General features: G+C 38.1%; 1 protein-coding gene across 1 annotated transcript in view; it reads left to right on the forward strand.

Moving 5' to 3' along the window:
* LOC104469805 (uncharacterized protein F13E9.13, mitochondrial-like) overlaps nucleotides 1-12226 on the forward strand; it is a gene marked incomplete at its 5' end in the record, with an annotated part of 24299 nt that extends 12073 nt beyond the window's left edge. The window contains 3 exons of the mRNA XM_010084492.1: nucleotides 3145-3295; nucleotides 5445-5572; nucleotides 11281-12226. Coding sequence (XP_010082794.1) covers nucleotides 3145-3295; nucleotides 5445-5572; nucleotides 11281-11471 — 470 coding nt within the window. The remainder of the gene's footprint in view (nucleotides 1-3144; nucleotides 3296-5444; nucleotides 5573-11280) is intronic.
* Between the last annotated feature and the right edge of the window lie 897 nt (nucleotides 12227-13123).

Consider the following 13123-nt stretch of genomic DNA (forward strand, 5'->3'; position numbering starts at 1 on the left):
AGCTGCTGCAAGGTGATGTCCTTCATAATAAAGGGTCTTCGCAGCACAGACAATGTATGCCTCTAGCATCACTAGCCGGCCAAGTCAATACTCCTGTGAGTTTTCATTGTCAGCACAAAATCGGTCTTTCAGATGCTTTTTGAATTAGGCAGGCAAGAAGAGCTTGGAGCCAGGATCTACTGCACATATAAAACAAAGTATCACTAGTGAAGTTACCTGCAGCATCTTGCCTTTGTGTAAAAGCAAAGATATTTGCCTGAAGTCCAAAATTCTGCAGCAACCAGGAGCCTGCTGCCTTGCAGAGGCCAGATCCTATTTCCATGAAAGCAGTAAATCCTAGCTCCCAGCTCCTCTTGACTTTATAACTCAAGGAAGGAAGCCCCTGAGAAAGGGCTTCTCAGTGTTTGCATCCAGTTCACTATTCTGTGATGTCGAAATGCAGTGATATGCACATTAGCAGCATTTAAGATGGATAAAGTAAAAGTACTGTTTCCTCCATCAACTCATGATTGCAATATCTTCTCATCCAGCAAAAGAAGTGTTTCAGTCAGTTTTTTTCCTGTTAATCATAAATTATCTTGGAAAGAAAATATAAAAATAAAGTTTTTCTCTGCAATTGATAGACCTCCACAGATGTTTAGGTAAAGCTGTTTAGGAAGGATTAAAGTAAGTGGAGTAACAGTAACTTTTGAAAAAAGACAAGTCCTAGTTCCTTGAACAGGCCCTGCGGCAGCTCGTTACTTGAGTCTGTGTTCTTAATATAGTCTTGAAGTTCTGTTTATTAGATATTGCTGGAAATTTCCTGTTCTTGTTTTCCAGTGAAATTACAAAATTTCTTTTGTTTCTGTGTAAGTCAGAAATGGTACTGCCTACTAACTATTCAACGGCTATTACTTTTTAACATGCCAAACGTGAAAGTAAGCGATAGTCTCATTCTCACAAGTTTATGGGCATAAAAATGAATTCATTAGCAGATCTGATTATGGCTTCATAAAAGAGAAGGGTAATGATTTGGTGCCTGCCCCTATTACAGTTGGTTAAAATTTGTATTTTCGTAGTCCCCAAAAACCCAGATAGAGAGTGCAGCCTTGTTAAACTCAGTACAATCCTAGTGTTTAGCAGAAAGTCTTAAATTACTAAGTTAAGGAAACACAAACCAAGCATCAACAAACAACATGTCCCGAGATAGATCTTACAAAAATGTAACATAACTCTAGACTCATTGGTAGTCTTATCGTTAGAGGAGGAGTAATTTTTCTTATTTAACTCTGAATTGTACTGTATACTTGGGTAATTTAAGTAGAACATATAGCTTTTGTTCCTAGATGCAGAAATCTCAGTCTAGCTATTTGCACTGTGTTTATTACCCGATGTCTGCTAGCACCTGTAACTGTCCTTTTGGCACACTCTTGTTTTTGGATGCTGAGAATACTCCATGCTTTTCACCCACTAATCTCAAGGCACAGGACAGCTCGTATTTGATTTGGCATCCATCTGTGATGTTTCTTGTCTGTGTTGCTAAGCAATACAGGCTCTTCTCTATCAGCAATAAGCTTCTGTTGCTGCAACTTCAGGGCTTTTGGAATGAAACTGAAACTTTAAAATAAACAGGGACTTTGTCATTTGGTAAATACAATTTAAAGATCATTTATGTTTATATTTGAAATGTGTTAAGGTGAGGCCTCTGTTGCCTAAGCAGTTCTCTGGTGGGTGGGATTGCATCCTTGATGACTGCTTTCACATGCGTTGGTTTCCTTGGTAGGATGTCAGCTCTAAGTAAATACACAGCTGACTCCAAAGCTGGAGCAGGAGCAGAGCTTTAGAAGGGCATGGAAGAGATCTCAAAAGCAAACTGGAGGAAGAGCAAAAGCTGCATAACATGACTGCAGAGCTTTTACATGTATGTTAACTGAGAGGTGAAATAAATTTCAAGGCTATGAAAGACTGGAGAGAAGAGGGGGATACAATAGGGGAGTCAGAATTCAATCTTGTGCCTCACAGCTGTGGGCTTATTACACCATGGCCCAAGGCTTCAGTATTTCAAGGTGTTGTAGGGGGTCCCTGAGGGTAGATGCCTGCCTGAAGTCATTGCTGCTTGTGATCTTCCTCTTAAGTATCAATCCCACAAAATCTTCCTAGGTGTGCTGATTTTGGCTGGATAGTTAACTTTCGTCATTGTAGCTTGTATGGGGATGTTTTGGATTTGTGCTGGAAACAGTGTTGATAGCACAGGGATGTTTTTTGCTATTGCTGAGCAGTGTCAAGGCCTTTTCTGCTTCTCACACCCCCCCACCAGTGAGTATGCTGGGGGTGCACAAGGAGTTGGGAGGGGAGGCAGCCAGGACAGCTGACCAAAGGGATATTCCATACCATATGATGTCATGCTCAGCAGATAGAGTGGAAAATATTTCACTCTTCCCAAACCACATTTCTTTTACCTTTGGCACAGCTCTAGAAATAATTTGTTGATGTGGTTCTGTGTAGAAAAGACAAGCTACATTCAGATGGAGAGTCAGACAGGTTGTGTATAATGTGTTGCAGGCTGTGCTTTCTTCCTTCATTTCCTAAAGAAAGAAGACTTAATGCTGTTCCTCTGTGTCCATGTCCTTGATGCTTTTTGACCTGATGGCCAACTTAAAGTAATACAATGTAAGAGTACGTGGAAGGAGGGGAGGCACCCAACTTAATGACCCCCTTTGGAGAGAAGACACATTGTTAGGACAAAGGGGCTGTGTTTTGACCTACCTGCTCCATGGTCAGCACGTGGCCACTGGCATGTCGTGGCACGAGGCAGGGGCAGGGTGTGCAGATGCCTGTTCTGAGCCACAAAGGACCAAACTGATAGGGGCTGAGAAAGGGAAGGGAACCATGGGGATAGGGAGAAAACTGGTGGGCCCTATGGGAGACAGGTAAGTTGAAGCTAGTAAGATGGAAAGAAGAAGAGAGAATATGGGTGAAAATAAAGAATGTAGAAGTTAAATATGTGGAAAAGCAAGGTTTGTTAGTCCTAGAATATATGGAACAACTTGTGTTGGGATTAAATAAGAGGGGCAGTAAGGTGTGATTTTGTTTGTTTTTGGTATTTCTGTTTTTCAGGCTTCAGTTTCAGCTAAAGTATTGCTATTTTTATTTTTTTTTTTTCAGGTCTTGATTTTATCCGGGCTGAAGGGTTTGTTTTTTCTCATGTTGCTGATGAAGGGATTATAAATGCCTGTGCAGGTAACATGCTACGATACAGAAAACAAGTTGGAGCAGAGAACATTCAGATTTTCGCTGATATTAAAAAGAAACATAGGTAAATACAAGCAATATTTCATGTAAACATGAATGTAATAACAATAAGATTTTTCTCAATTTTCTGATTTTTTTATTTTTTTTTTTAGATGCCCATTTAGTGTCAGGAAAGTTAATGATACAGGGAGAACTTTCTTGTTCAAGCAAGGTCTTGCAGTGCTATTATGGGATATGTTTAAAAATAAATTTGCACCTGTAAGCTGCAGGTTGCTGCATCTGTGAAGTTTGCAGTTGTTTAACCTTCAGGATTTATAAATGTAGGCTGTAAAAGTTTTGTGTCTGGTATTAGGTGACATTTTGTATACTTGTGTATATGCCTATTATGTTTAAATAAATTTTGTTTCTGGAGGCTAGGCATACAAGTTTATTTTTAGTTATGCAAACAGTTGCCATATAAAAGCATCAAACTATAATATTTTGGCATTTTAAAAAGCTATTCTCTTTTTTCTCCTTCCTGCCAATAATACTGGTTTCTTCTACTTAAGACAGTGCTGTCTATGTACGGATTATGTTCTATGATTATCAAATAGAAGGAATTTATGACAGATGAATCTAGTTTCTTTTCTGCTGATACTTTATAACTGTCATATGGTACTTTCAGCTATTTAGATGTCACTCTTTTTTTTTTTCCTCCCAGAAGAACTGCTCAAGTGTTATGTATTATACATGCTAAATAACCTAATTAAAATGTTTGTGTGTATTATGTGGGTAATCATGAGAATAACCAAGTCAGAAGATCTTAAATACCTAATAAACAGGTAATAAATTTTAAAATAGAAAGGAAACAATGCAGTGTAGTCAAATTAAGCTTTTAAGGTCCTTGCAGAGTGGTTTCTTTCTAATGATATCTTTATGCATATAAGTACAGATATATTGCATTAGACTTTTTTGTACAAAACTTATTGCGTCATGATTTATTTTTCTTTTTTGTCTTGACAACAGATGAATTGATATTTAGATTATGCTTCCTGTTGTTCAAAGGGTTTGTTTTTTAAGAAAGGAAATCTGCCTGTTTTGGGCAGATTCGTAAGCTGGGAAGGAAACGTTAAAGGACTTGGTTGAGTTTTTTAATGTAGAAAAAAATGCCTGCAACTGAGAGCTGCTAGGCCTCCTGTTCTTTACATAAGAATAAACTATTTTTGTAGTGTGCTTGCTGTGCTAGAGCTACCCTCCATGTGCTAGTTTTAGGATGCCTACTACTCTTAAACCCTGTTTCAACCTCCTTGTATGTATTGGGCGCTTAGGCCCGCCTTTCTCCAGCTGCAGAAAGGGAGTTAGTGTACTGCCTTTTGCATCCATCGCCATGAGTGGAATGCACTGCACGCACGTGCTGCCTCTGAATATGGCCAGAGCACGTCCCCTGGCTACCAGTGTTGTCCATCCAGGCTGATCCAGGAAAGAGGCTGGCTCCATCACCACTTATCAGTGCAACATGTTGGCCATAGCCATTGTTTTCTACTTAAATGGAAATATAGAAACAACAAAGTCAGGTGTTGAACCAGCAATGGCTGGAATTCTTTCAAAGTTTAGAACTGTTTCAATTAAAAGCTGCTATCGCTGTAGGTTTCAGCCAAAGTGTGTCACCCATATATGAAAGACTGCTGTTGAAAAGCTAGATTGTAGGTAATTGATATTTGTAGCTGCTATGTAAGATGATTCCTGTGGTTATATCATAGGTAATAACTATACTTGCTGTTAGTTGGACTTCGTGAAATGAAGTGGAGGTGTTAATTCTGTTCTAGGCAACAGAATCTGATTTATGAATGACTGCACATCCACAACTCCCACTTGAAGTCAGAGAGCTGTGTGCGCTCAACATTTCTGAAATACAGGTGCTCGACATGTAAGCAGCTGTCTCAATTGACTCTTGGTAGTTCACACTTAGCAATCACTTCTTAGAGACAAGAGACTCGGAGAACAGACCGATCAATTATGGTTCCCTGATGGAAAAGGTTGGATTTTTTTCCTCTTGTTCGTATTACAATTTTGCCTCCCATTTTAAAACAGGAGACTTACCCCCTCTCACAAAGCCTGCCTTTGGTTGTTCTGACAGGAGGAAAGATGAAAAAATGCAGTCTAAAGATTCAACAAGATGGATAACAAATGTGCGTGCCGACAGTAACCACAGGGTCTGTTCCTGCTGTTTACAGCGCTCATGCTCTGACGGCAGATGTCAGTGTGGCCGAGACCGCTTCGGCTGCTGAGCTCTTCCTGGCTGATGGGGTTGTACTGACTGGCACGGCTACTGGATTGCCCACAGATCCTCAGGAGTTGAAAGGTGAGAGCTGTCATATGAAGGTTGTCAAGAGGCAGTAAAACAACTAAATGTAGAAAGAAATCTATGTATCTGTTGTTCCTTAAGAAAAAGAAATAAAAGAAGCTCTCACTGTAGGTTTGATTTGATACAGCAGAACTAATGTGGCTGAGGTGCTATTCAGATTGGCTGTCGTATGTTTCTAAACAATGATTTGGTGGGACAAAAAAGAAAATTATTTCAAGCTTTTGTAACAGGGAATGATGCTGAGGCTTAAATGAAAAAAATGTAAAAAAAGTATGTAAAATTATGTAAAAAAAAAAGTGTTCAATTTCTTAAAAGTCTTAATATAAGAAAAAGCTACCTTATAGCCTTATTAGAAAACTAGCTAGCTATAAATATTTCCATTGAAGAGTTAAGCATTTTTATCTTTCACAATGAAAATGGAAGTCCTGCAAGAAAAGGCACATTTTGACAGGGCAACATTCTGAACAGTAATACCAGGGAAAGTACTGCTTAGAAGATTTTCCGAAAGAGTACAAGCTTATTGGTAGAGAGATATTACATCAAAGTCATTTTTAAATGGTGTGGCCTTTTTGTCAAGGGAGAGTCATTTGACCTATGAGTTCTGACCTTTGCAAAAGTGTTATACGATTCTTCATATTTTTATATTGGCATGACTTTGGGTTGTCTTCATGAAACTGGACTGCTCCCATGCTAGAATTAAAGTTCTGTCATGGGGGCATTTAATTTTCATCACTAATTTTAATTTAGATTGATGGCTTGAAATTGAGGGTCTCGGTACATAAAATAGAATGTGTATTTTTTTAGGTTTTACTTTTGCTGGCATGCTTTAACTTAGCATGTTTTGAAGTTCCAGTGCACGGTACTTGCCATAGACACCTGGACCTCAAACACTGTTTGCAGTAACATGAGATCCTTCCCTGTTTTCAGGTTTTTATCTACATCGTATGTGCTTGAGAGCATTTAAAATGAATACTGAACTTGTCAAAATGGGTTCTTATTTCATACATATTAAAGTTTTTCTGAAATAATAGGTTATAAATGACTATCCTTCAGTCACCAATGTTAAAAAGAAAATGATGGTTTGGTGTGAACGCCGAGCTCTTGAATTAGTTGGGCCTTTTGGTATAGTAAACTAGAAATGATACATGGAACAGGTGGCCCTGAAAGCTAGGGGTATTTTAGAGACTCCAAAATTTTGTTAATCTAGATCTTCATCCCTGCCTGCATTAATCACTCTTAATGCAGTTTAAATAATTAAAAAAAAAAAAAGATTTGATAAGTCTTAGGGCAAAATCCTAGGTTAGATTCAGCTTTCACATATACACGTGCAATCTCCATTGATTTCCTGCATCAGAGAGCAAAACCCGACTTCTGTGCCCATAGGGTTCTTTAATCACAGGACTCCATCCAGACAGCACCATGGCTTCTGCTTTTCTTTCATATGAACAAACACGTCAGTCTGTCTTGTTCTCTTTCTGGGTCCAAAGAACAAAATGAATCAGAGTTGGCAGCTGTAATGAAGTACACACTTTAATTTTGTGTTTGGATTTGTGCTGAGAAAGCAAGAGTCTGCAGGTCATGGGTTTACTTCACTTAGGCCACAGCATTTTGGGTGCTAGCAGGCCCTCTCATGAGAAGGATGTTGGCTTAAAACAGTTAAGAGAAGAACTTTAAAAATCAATATTCCAGGGTATAAGGAAATGACAAATTAGGCATATCTATGTCAGCAGATTCTTAAAAGGAATCAGATCTGCAGTCTACAAAGTTAGTGTTGATGTGAGTGAAATTTTGCATTTCACGAGTTTATGCAGCCCTGGAAATGCTGCATTACGACGATACACACAATTGGGCACCTTTCATCACACTGCAAAGCATCTCTTGAAAGCAGAACCAAGAGACAGATGAGATTTTTGTCATGTCTTTTTCAGCTTTGTTGTGCAGAAATACAGAAGTGTTTTTTGCCTTTGTGTTGAATTGACTGATTTGTGATGGGGTGTGGGAAATGAGTGTTTCGCTGTCAAGCCAGAGAGCTGTGTTCAGTAGGGTTTCATCTGTAGTTTGGGTTGCTGCCTTCTTGCAGGCAACTATCAGCATCGCTCCTCACAGGGGCCGGCAGGCTTTGCTCCAGGGCTCCCTGGGCTTGCCAGAGCACCAGTGGTTGAGGGAGTACATGGTCTGAAAATCAGACTTCAGGTCATTAAGGAGCAGGAATTACAACTGAGCGTTTTGAATTAAAATTATTTTCTTTAATAAACCGTATTTTCATTTAAGAAGTTATAAAAGTTTGTTCCAGTGTGCTACACTGTGAAATGTTCTTTGGTTGGAGAGTAAATCTATCGGGTTTTTCTTTGGGTATTAATGCTGAAATACCTGCTTCTCATTCAGTCTGTTTTTAAGTGACCAAAGCTTTGTGTAATTATTGCTTAGTTATCTGTGTGAATGAAGCAAATGGCCTCAGCTGAGTAACCAGTGAAAAACAGGGAACATCATGAAACCCAACAGCTGCCTGTGGCTGTTACCTCCTTGGTATTTGGTCATAAAAGGGGCATCAAGACTGATTTACCCTCTCACCTTTTGATGGTATATTTAGGTCAAAATAGAGGCTGCTGCCTTTGCGGTCCTCTCATAAACAGGAGATGCGAGTCTCTGACCAGTACTTTTTGTAAGCCCTAGATTTAATGACAGAGAAAAAGTCCTTTGAATTAAAAACCTAAAATGTGTTACAGTGGAGCATTACCATAAACATAGTGTTGTGTACGGTACAGTGATTACTGCTTATGAAAAAAGCCGTTAAAGAAGAGTAGTCGAGCAAGTTATTGGCACAGTGGTGCTTATTTTTACGCTGCTCTTTGCCATTGTTTTCAAGCTAGGAGCATTTGGCCTTTATTTCATGTAACTTGTGCATGCCATAGTTCAAATGCTTTCATTGTGCTTTGCAACCAAGCACTATTTAATTTGATTTTATTAAAGACATGTCTGCAGATGTACTGTCACAAGAAAGAGCACAGTGCCCTCTAGTTACAGTTTATTGAAATAGAGAAAAGTGTAAGTTGTGTAAACTTTTAAGATCTTGTTACTGTAACATCACAAAATTGTATCCTTTTCTCTTCACATCAAAAAAATATAATCAGAAGAAAGCCAAGAAAGCTAAGATTTTAAGCAAGGCTCTGTTTAGAGGCATCTTGACAGTGACTGAACATTGCCATGCAAAAGCATAGCTCAGTGCTGTTGCTCTATTTTCTTTTACAAGTTAGAATTTGTATTAACACAGCTAATAGACAATAGACAGCACCTTCTACTTAGCAACGTTAGTCCTTGATGTGCTTGGAAATGCAGTATACTTAATTAGGTAACCCAGTCTCATTGCCGACTGAGCACTCCCATTGCCATTCTTCACATTGTCAATCTGAATAAATCTCCAGCACAGGAGATGTGTGTGGACTCTTTGTGTCATGTATGGATTGCAGTAGGAGTTGGATACCTTGCTGGTTTGGAAAGCTTTGGGGTTTTTTGAATACTTTCACAGCAGGTTTCACTGGTTTTTACTCTTTGCCTAATAGGGCTAAGCTATTGTCTCCCACCCATGTGATCATGCTCTGTTTAGTTATTTGGCTCCTCATTTTTATAATTATAAAACAACTACCTGCTAATGTGCCTTATGCACTTCTTGTAAAAACAAATATTGACTTGGAACGCAGTTCCTCTGGGAATACAGTAAAGTACTGTTGTACAAATCTGTGGTCAGTTGTAGCACCTTAATCATGCATTGGTACCTATGTAAAACAGCTATGATCTTTCTAAGAGCACATAGATACTACATAAATAAAGTTCTAATTTTTGTAGAACAGGATTTCAGTAGTAATACTATAAATAACTAAACATGAATGATTTTATTGCTGTAAGCAGGACAAGTATAAGAACATAAAATGTGCATAGAAATAACTATATTTTAATCATATAAGCATGATCCAACTTTTTTTAAAATTGTCAATAAGGACTGCGTGAAATGGTTTTATTTTTGTGTTAAAGTGTATGTAAGAAAGAGTTGTTGTTCCTAGATGGAAAAATAGTAGGGCACATGACCTAAAAAGAGATTCAAGAGCATTTTAATTGATTTCCTTTCTTCAGTGAAGTAGGAAGGTGATAAATAATTAGTCTTCCCTGAAGCATGATGAATAAGTTGGGCTTCTCATGAAACGTCATTTAAACAAACAGTGGTTTGAAGCAGACTTCTATATGTTGCATACATGCTTTCCCTAGTTACCTCAAGCTCTAACAATCTAGGATCAGCTTATCACCAATTAAAGCAATGTGTATGTTTTTAAAGGTCAGAAATAATGCCTCACAATGTTTTGCTAAGTAAGGGATGAAGCATTTGGTTCTGTGAGTGACTTAGGATGGTCTGTTTGAAATGAAAGGATGAGAAGGATGCTTAGTAATTCTCCTTTTGGAGCCAGGTGGAGGGTTAGATGAGTAAGTAACACATACTGTATATAGAAAAATTAATTGGCTTTTTTGTTCCATTGGCATTAATAGAAAGAGAAGAAGTCTTTATCAGTACTGTCTTTTGCTTTCTGGTAAACTAGCTGGAGCTATCATTGTAGTCTGTAAGACTGCTGCTTGCTTTCCTGCTTCTGAGTCCCTGAAATTTATCATGAAGTAGAGCACATGTTCCTTTTCTGTTCCCTGTGAATAAGCCCTTCTTGTTTCTTTGCTGAGGATCGTCTACTAGTTGTCAACATAGCATAAATTCAGCAAGGAGACCTGGCAGAAATACATACCAGTCCAACTACCATTACTGTGATTTAAACTGATGACTAAAGAATTGTAACGAGCACAGCTCTGCTGAATAGTTCTGCCACTGTAATGATCTCACCAGACTTGCAGAAAAAATCTGAGCTGATAAAATGAATGGAAACAAGAATGGCATCTTATTCTCGTAGCTGTATTTTGATTGGGGGAGGTGATTCTTCACTTGTTAAGGTGATGGAAATCAAGAACACAGTTAAGACTCCACATGGGGCATGGGAGCCCGCATGGTCACTCCAACATCAGTAAATCCTTTGTTAACACAATGGACCTGGTTTGCCTGGAATCTGTACTGGGTGCTACTGCAACACAGTAGTAAATGATAGCTCCTTTCTGTGTACGTGTAGTATCTAAAGCACAACAGAGCCTCTAAGTGTAATGGTAACAGTCACAATAAGTAAAAGGGTCTGGTCCTGTTGCACAAAAACTTCCTGCATCCAGCTTCTCTTCTTACCAGGGATGTGGAATAAAAATGAAGTTACGAGGGTGTATAGTGAAATGCAGTATGTTCTCTGCTAGCCAGTTCAACTCAATCTTGCTTAAGTCTTGTTCCTTGAGAATAAAGAGGGGTACAGCTATGGTACCAAGACCCAACTTTCATGTTTTCCATAGCACTGAAACAATCCTCTGATACACAGCCAGGAATATTCTTCTGCAGCATTTCATACAATGGAATGTAGAATGAAGTAAAAGTAAGAATTTTCTTAACAGGTGTTGAGGGCGAAAGCTGTTTCTTCTAGAGAGGTTGTTTTGTTCTGTAGTAGAAGCAAGAAATACTGTCATCATGAGTTTCTTGTTACTGACCTTTTATTATTGTTGAAAAACTACACAAATTAGAGTCTTGATAAAGTTTCAAAGATGGGACATAACCCTAATTTTAGTTTTCTTCTCTTCAGAGGTTAAACGTGCTGTGAAGATTCCTGTGTTGATTGGGTCTGGAGTGACTCTGGAGAATGTGAGGAATTACTTGGATGCAAACGCTCTAATAATTGGTTCGTATTTCAAGAAAGAAGGTTATTGGGCAAATGGTGTTGATCCTGATAGAGTAAAGAAATTTATGGAACACATAAGTAAACTGAGAGAATGAGTTTGTTAGCAAACAGTATTTTTGTGTGTGTATAAATGCAGTATGATACATGGTACAGAATTAAAGCACAAATGTGTGCTTGAATGGCTAATAACATTAAATGAAAACACACATCATCTCCATAACTAGCTGGGAAACATGGTGGCACTTTACAATAAACTGGTGCTCTGATGTTTGTTTCTAGGCAGCACATTTCTGTGGCACTCAAAGCCATTGCCAATGCAAAACCAACTCTCTGAAGTCTTGTGTAATATATTCTCTCCTATAAGTAAAATGCTTATGGAGTTTAAGAATTTTTAGTAAATATTCATTGCAGGTGAGCTGAGTTTTGTTTTGCCTGTGAGTACAATAGGATGCTGCAAGTTTACAGCTAAGAGTATTGTAAATTGGACAAGTTAATTAGCCTTTCAGTTTCCCCATCTGTAAAATGATGATAATAGTACCTACATCACACGGGGGTTATAAGACATAATAAATGAATGAATGTACAGCACTTTCATCTCCTCAAATGAAGGGCTCTATTAAAGTTCAAGATCATTATTTTTTCATTAGAATTGTGCATTTATTACAAAAATGTAGTAATTGTATACCATACAAAAATTTAAGATAATTGGGAAATTGATTTACTTTACAATACTTATTAGAGAATAAATGTAAATATTTAATTACATTTTAAGTAGAGTTGGAATTTAGTCAAAATGTTTTTGCAAAAATTGGAAATTTTAATAAACGTTTACTGTTGTTTTTCAGCAAGCTCCTACAGCTTTGTACCTCTCCAGACTAGTATTAGTGATGTTAAAAACTGCCAGGTTCCTTCCAAATACACAAGGTGTAATTATGTTTGAAACCTTTCTACCAAAGCTGACAGGTAAACAGATTTTAATTTTCCGTATAGAATGTAGAGGAAAAAATATGTCAGTCTCACTGTGTATGTTGTAAGAGGTTCCCCTTGAATTTTGTCTTTTAGGTCTAAGGAAGTTTAAAATAACCAAAAGAATACCTGTTATTTTGTGGCTGTATAAAATGTGGGCATATATTTTCATTCCTTGGGACTGGGAGCTAAGTTTGTCCTCTGGGATCTCTTTCTTTCCTTGACATCTATTCATTAGGCTTCTGCTGATGCTAATGAAAGTTATATTATAGATATTAAAGCAAGTATACAAACACATTTTTTGTCAGCTCGCAGAGTGCCCATGCTTCTCTGAACAAAAGATTAATCCTCCTTCCAAATGCAAAAAGATTTTCAAGAAATTTAGTTTCATTAACATAATGGTGATTCCAGAACATCACAGCATGAGATTACTCTTTTCACTTTTTTTTTCTGGACCAGTCTGTCTCCCACATGACTCCCATCTAAAGCAGGGACATGTCTTTGGTTTCCTGACCTCCTGGAAAAGAGATTCTTCAGGCCCTGTGGCAGGCTTTGCATTCTTCTGCTTTTCTCCACTTCCTCCTAAATACACTGACAAAGTTTCAATGCATAGAAAGCCTTGCAGGTCCCTTTTTATTGTGGCCAGCACCACTCAAATTCCACATTTATACAGGTGTTTTACTCTGCCATATGTTTGGACTTCCATCAAAACCAGCAGTTCTGTCACAACTACTTGTCCCCACCATTTCGCTTGTGCCAGTAGGAGCATTCATGTGGCCTC

The sequence above is a fragment of the Pterocles gutturalis genome, unplaced genomic scaffold (assembly GCF_000699245.1).
Source record: "Pterocles gutturalis isolate BGI_N339 unplaced genomic scaffold, ASM69924v1 scaffold51770, whole genome shotgun sequence".
Classification (NCBI taxonomy): Eukaryota; Metazoa; Chordata; class Aves; order Pterocliformes; family Pteroclidae; genus Pterocles; species Pterocles gutturalis.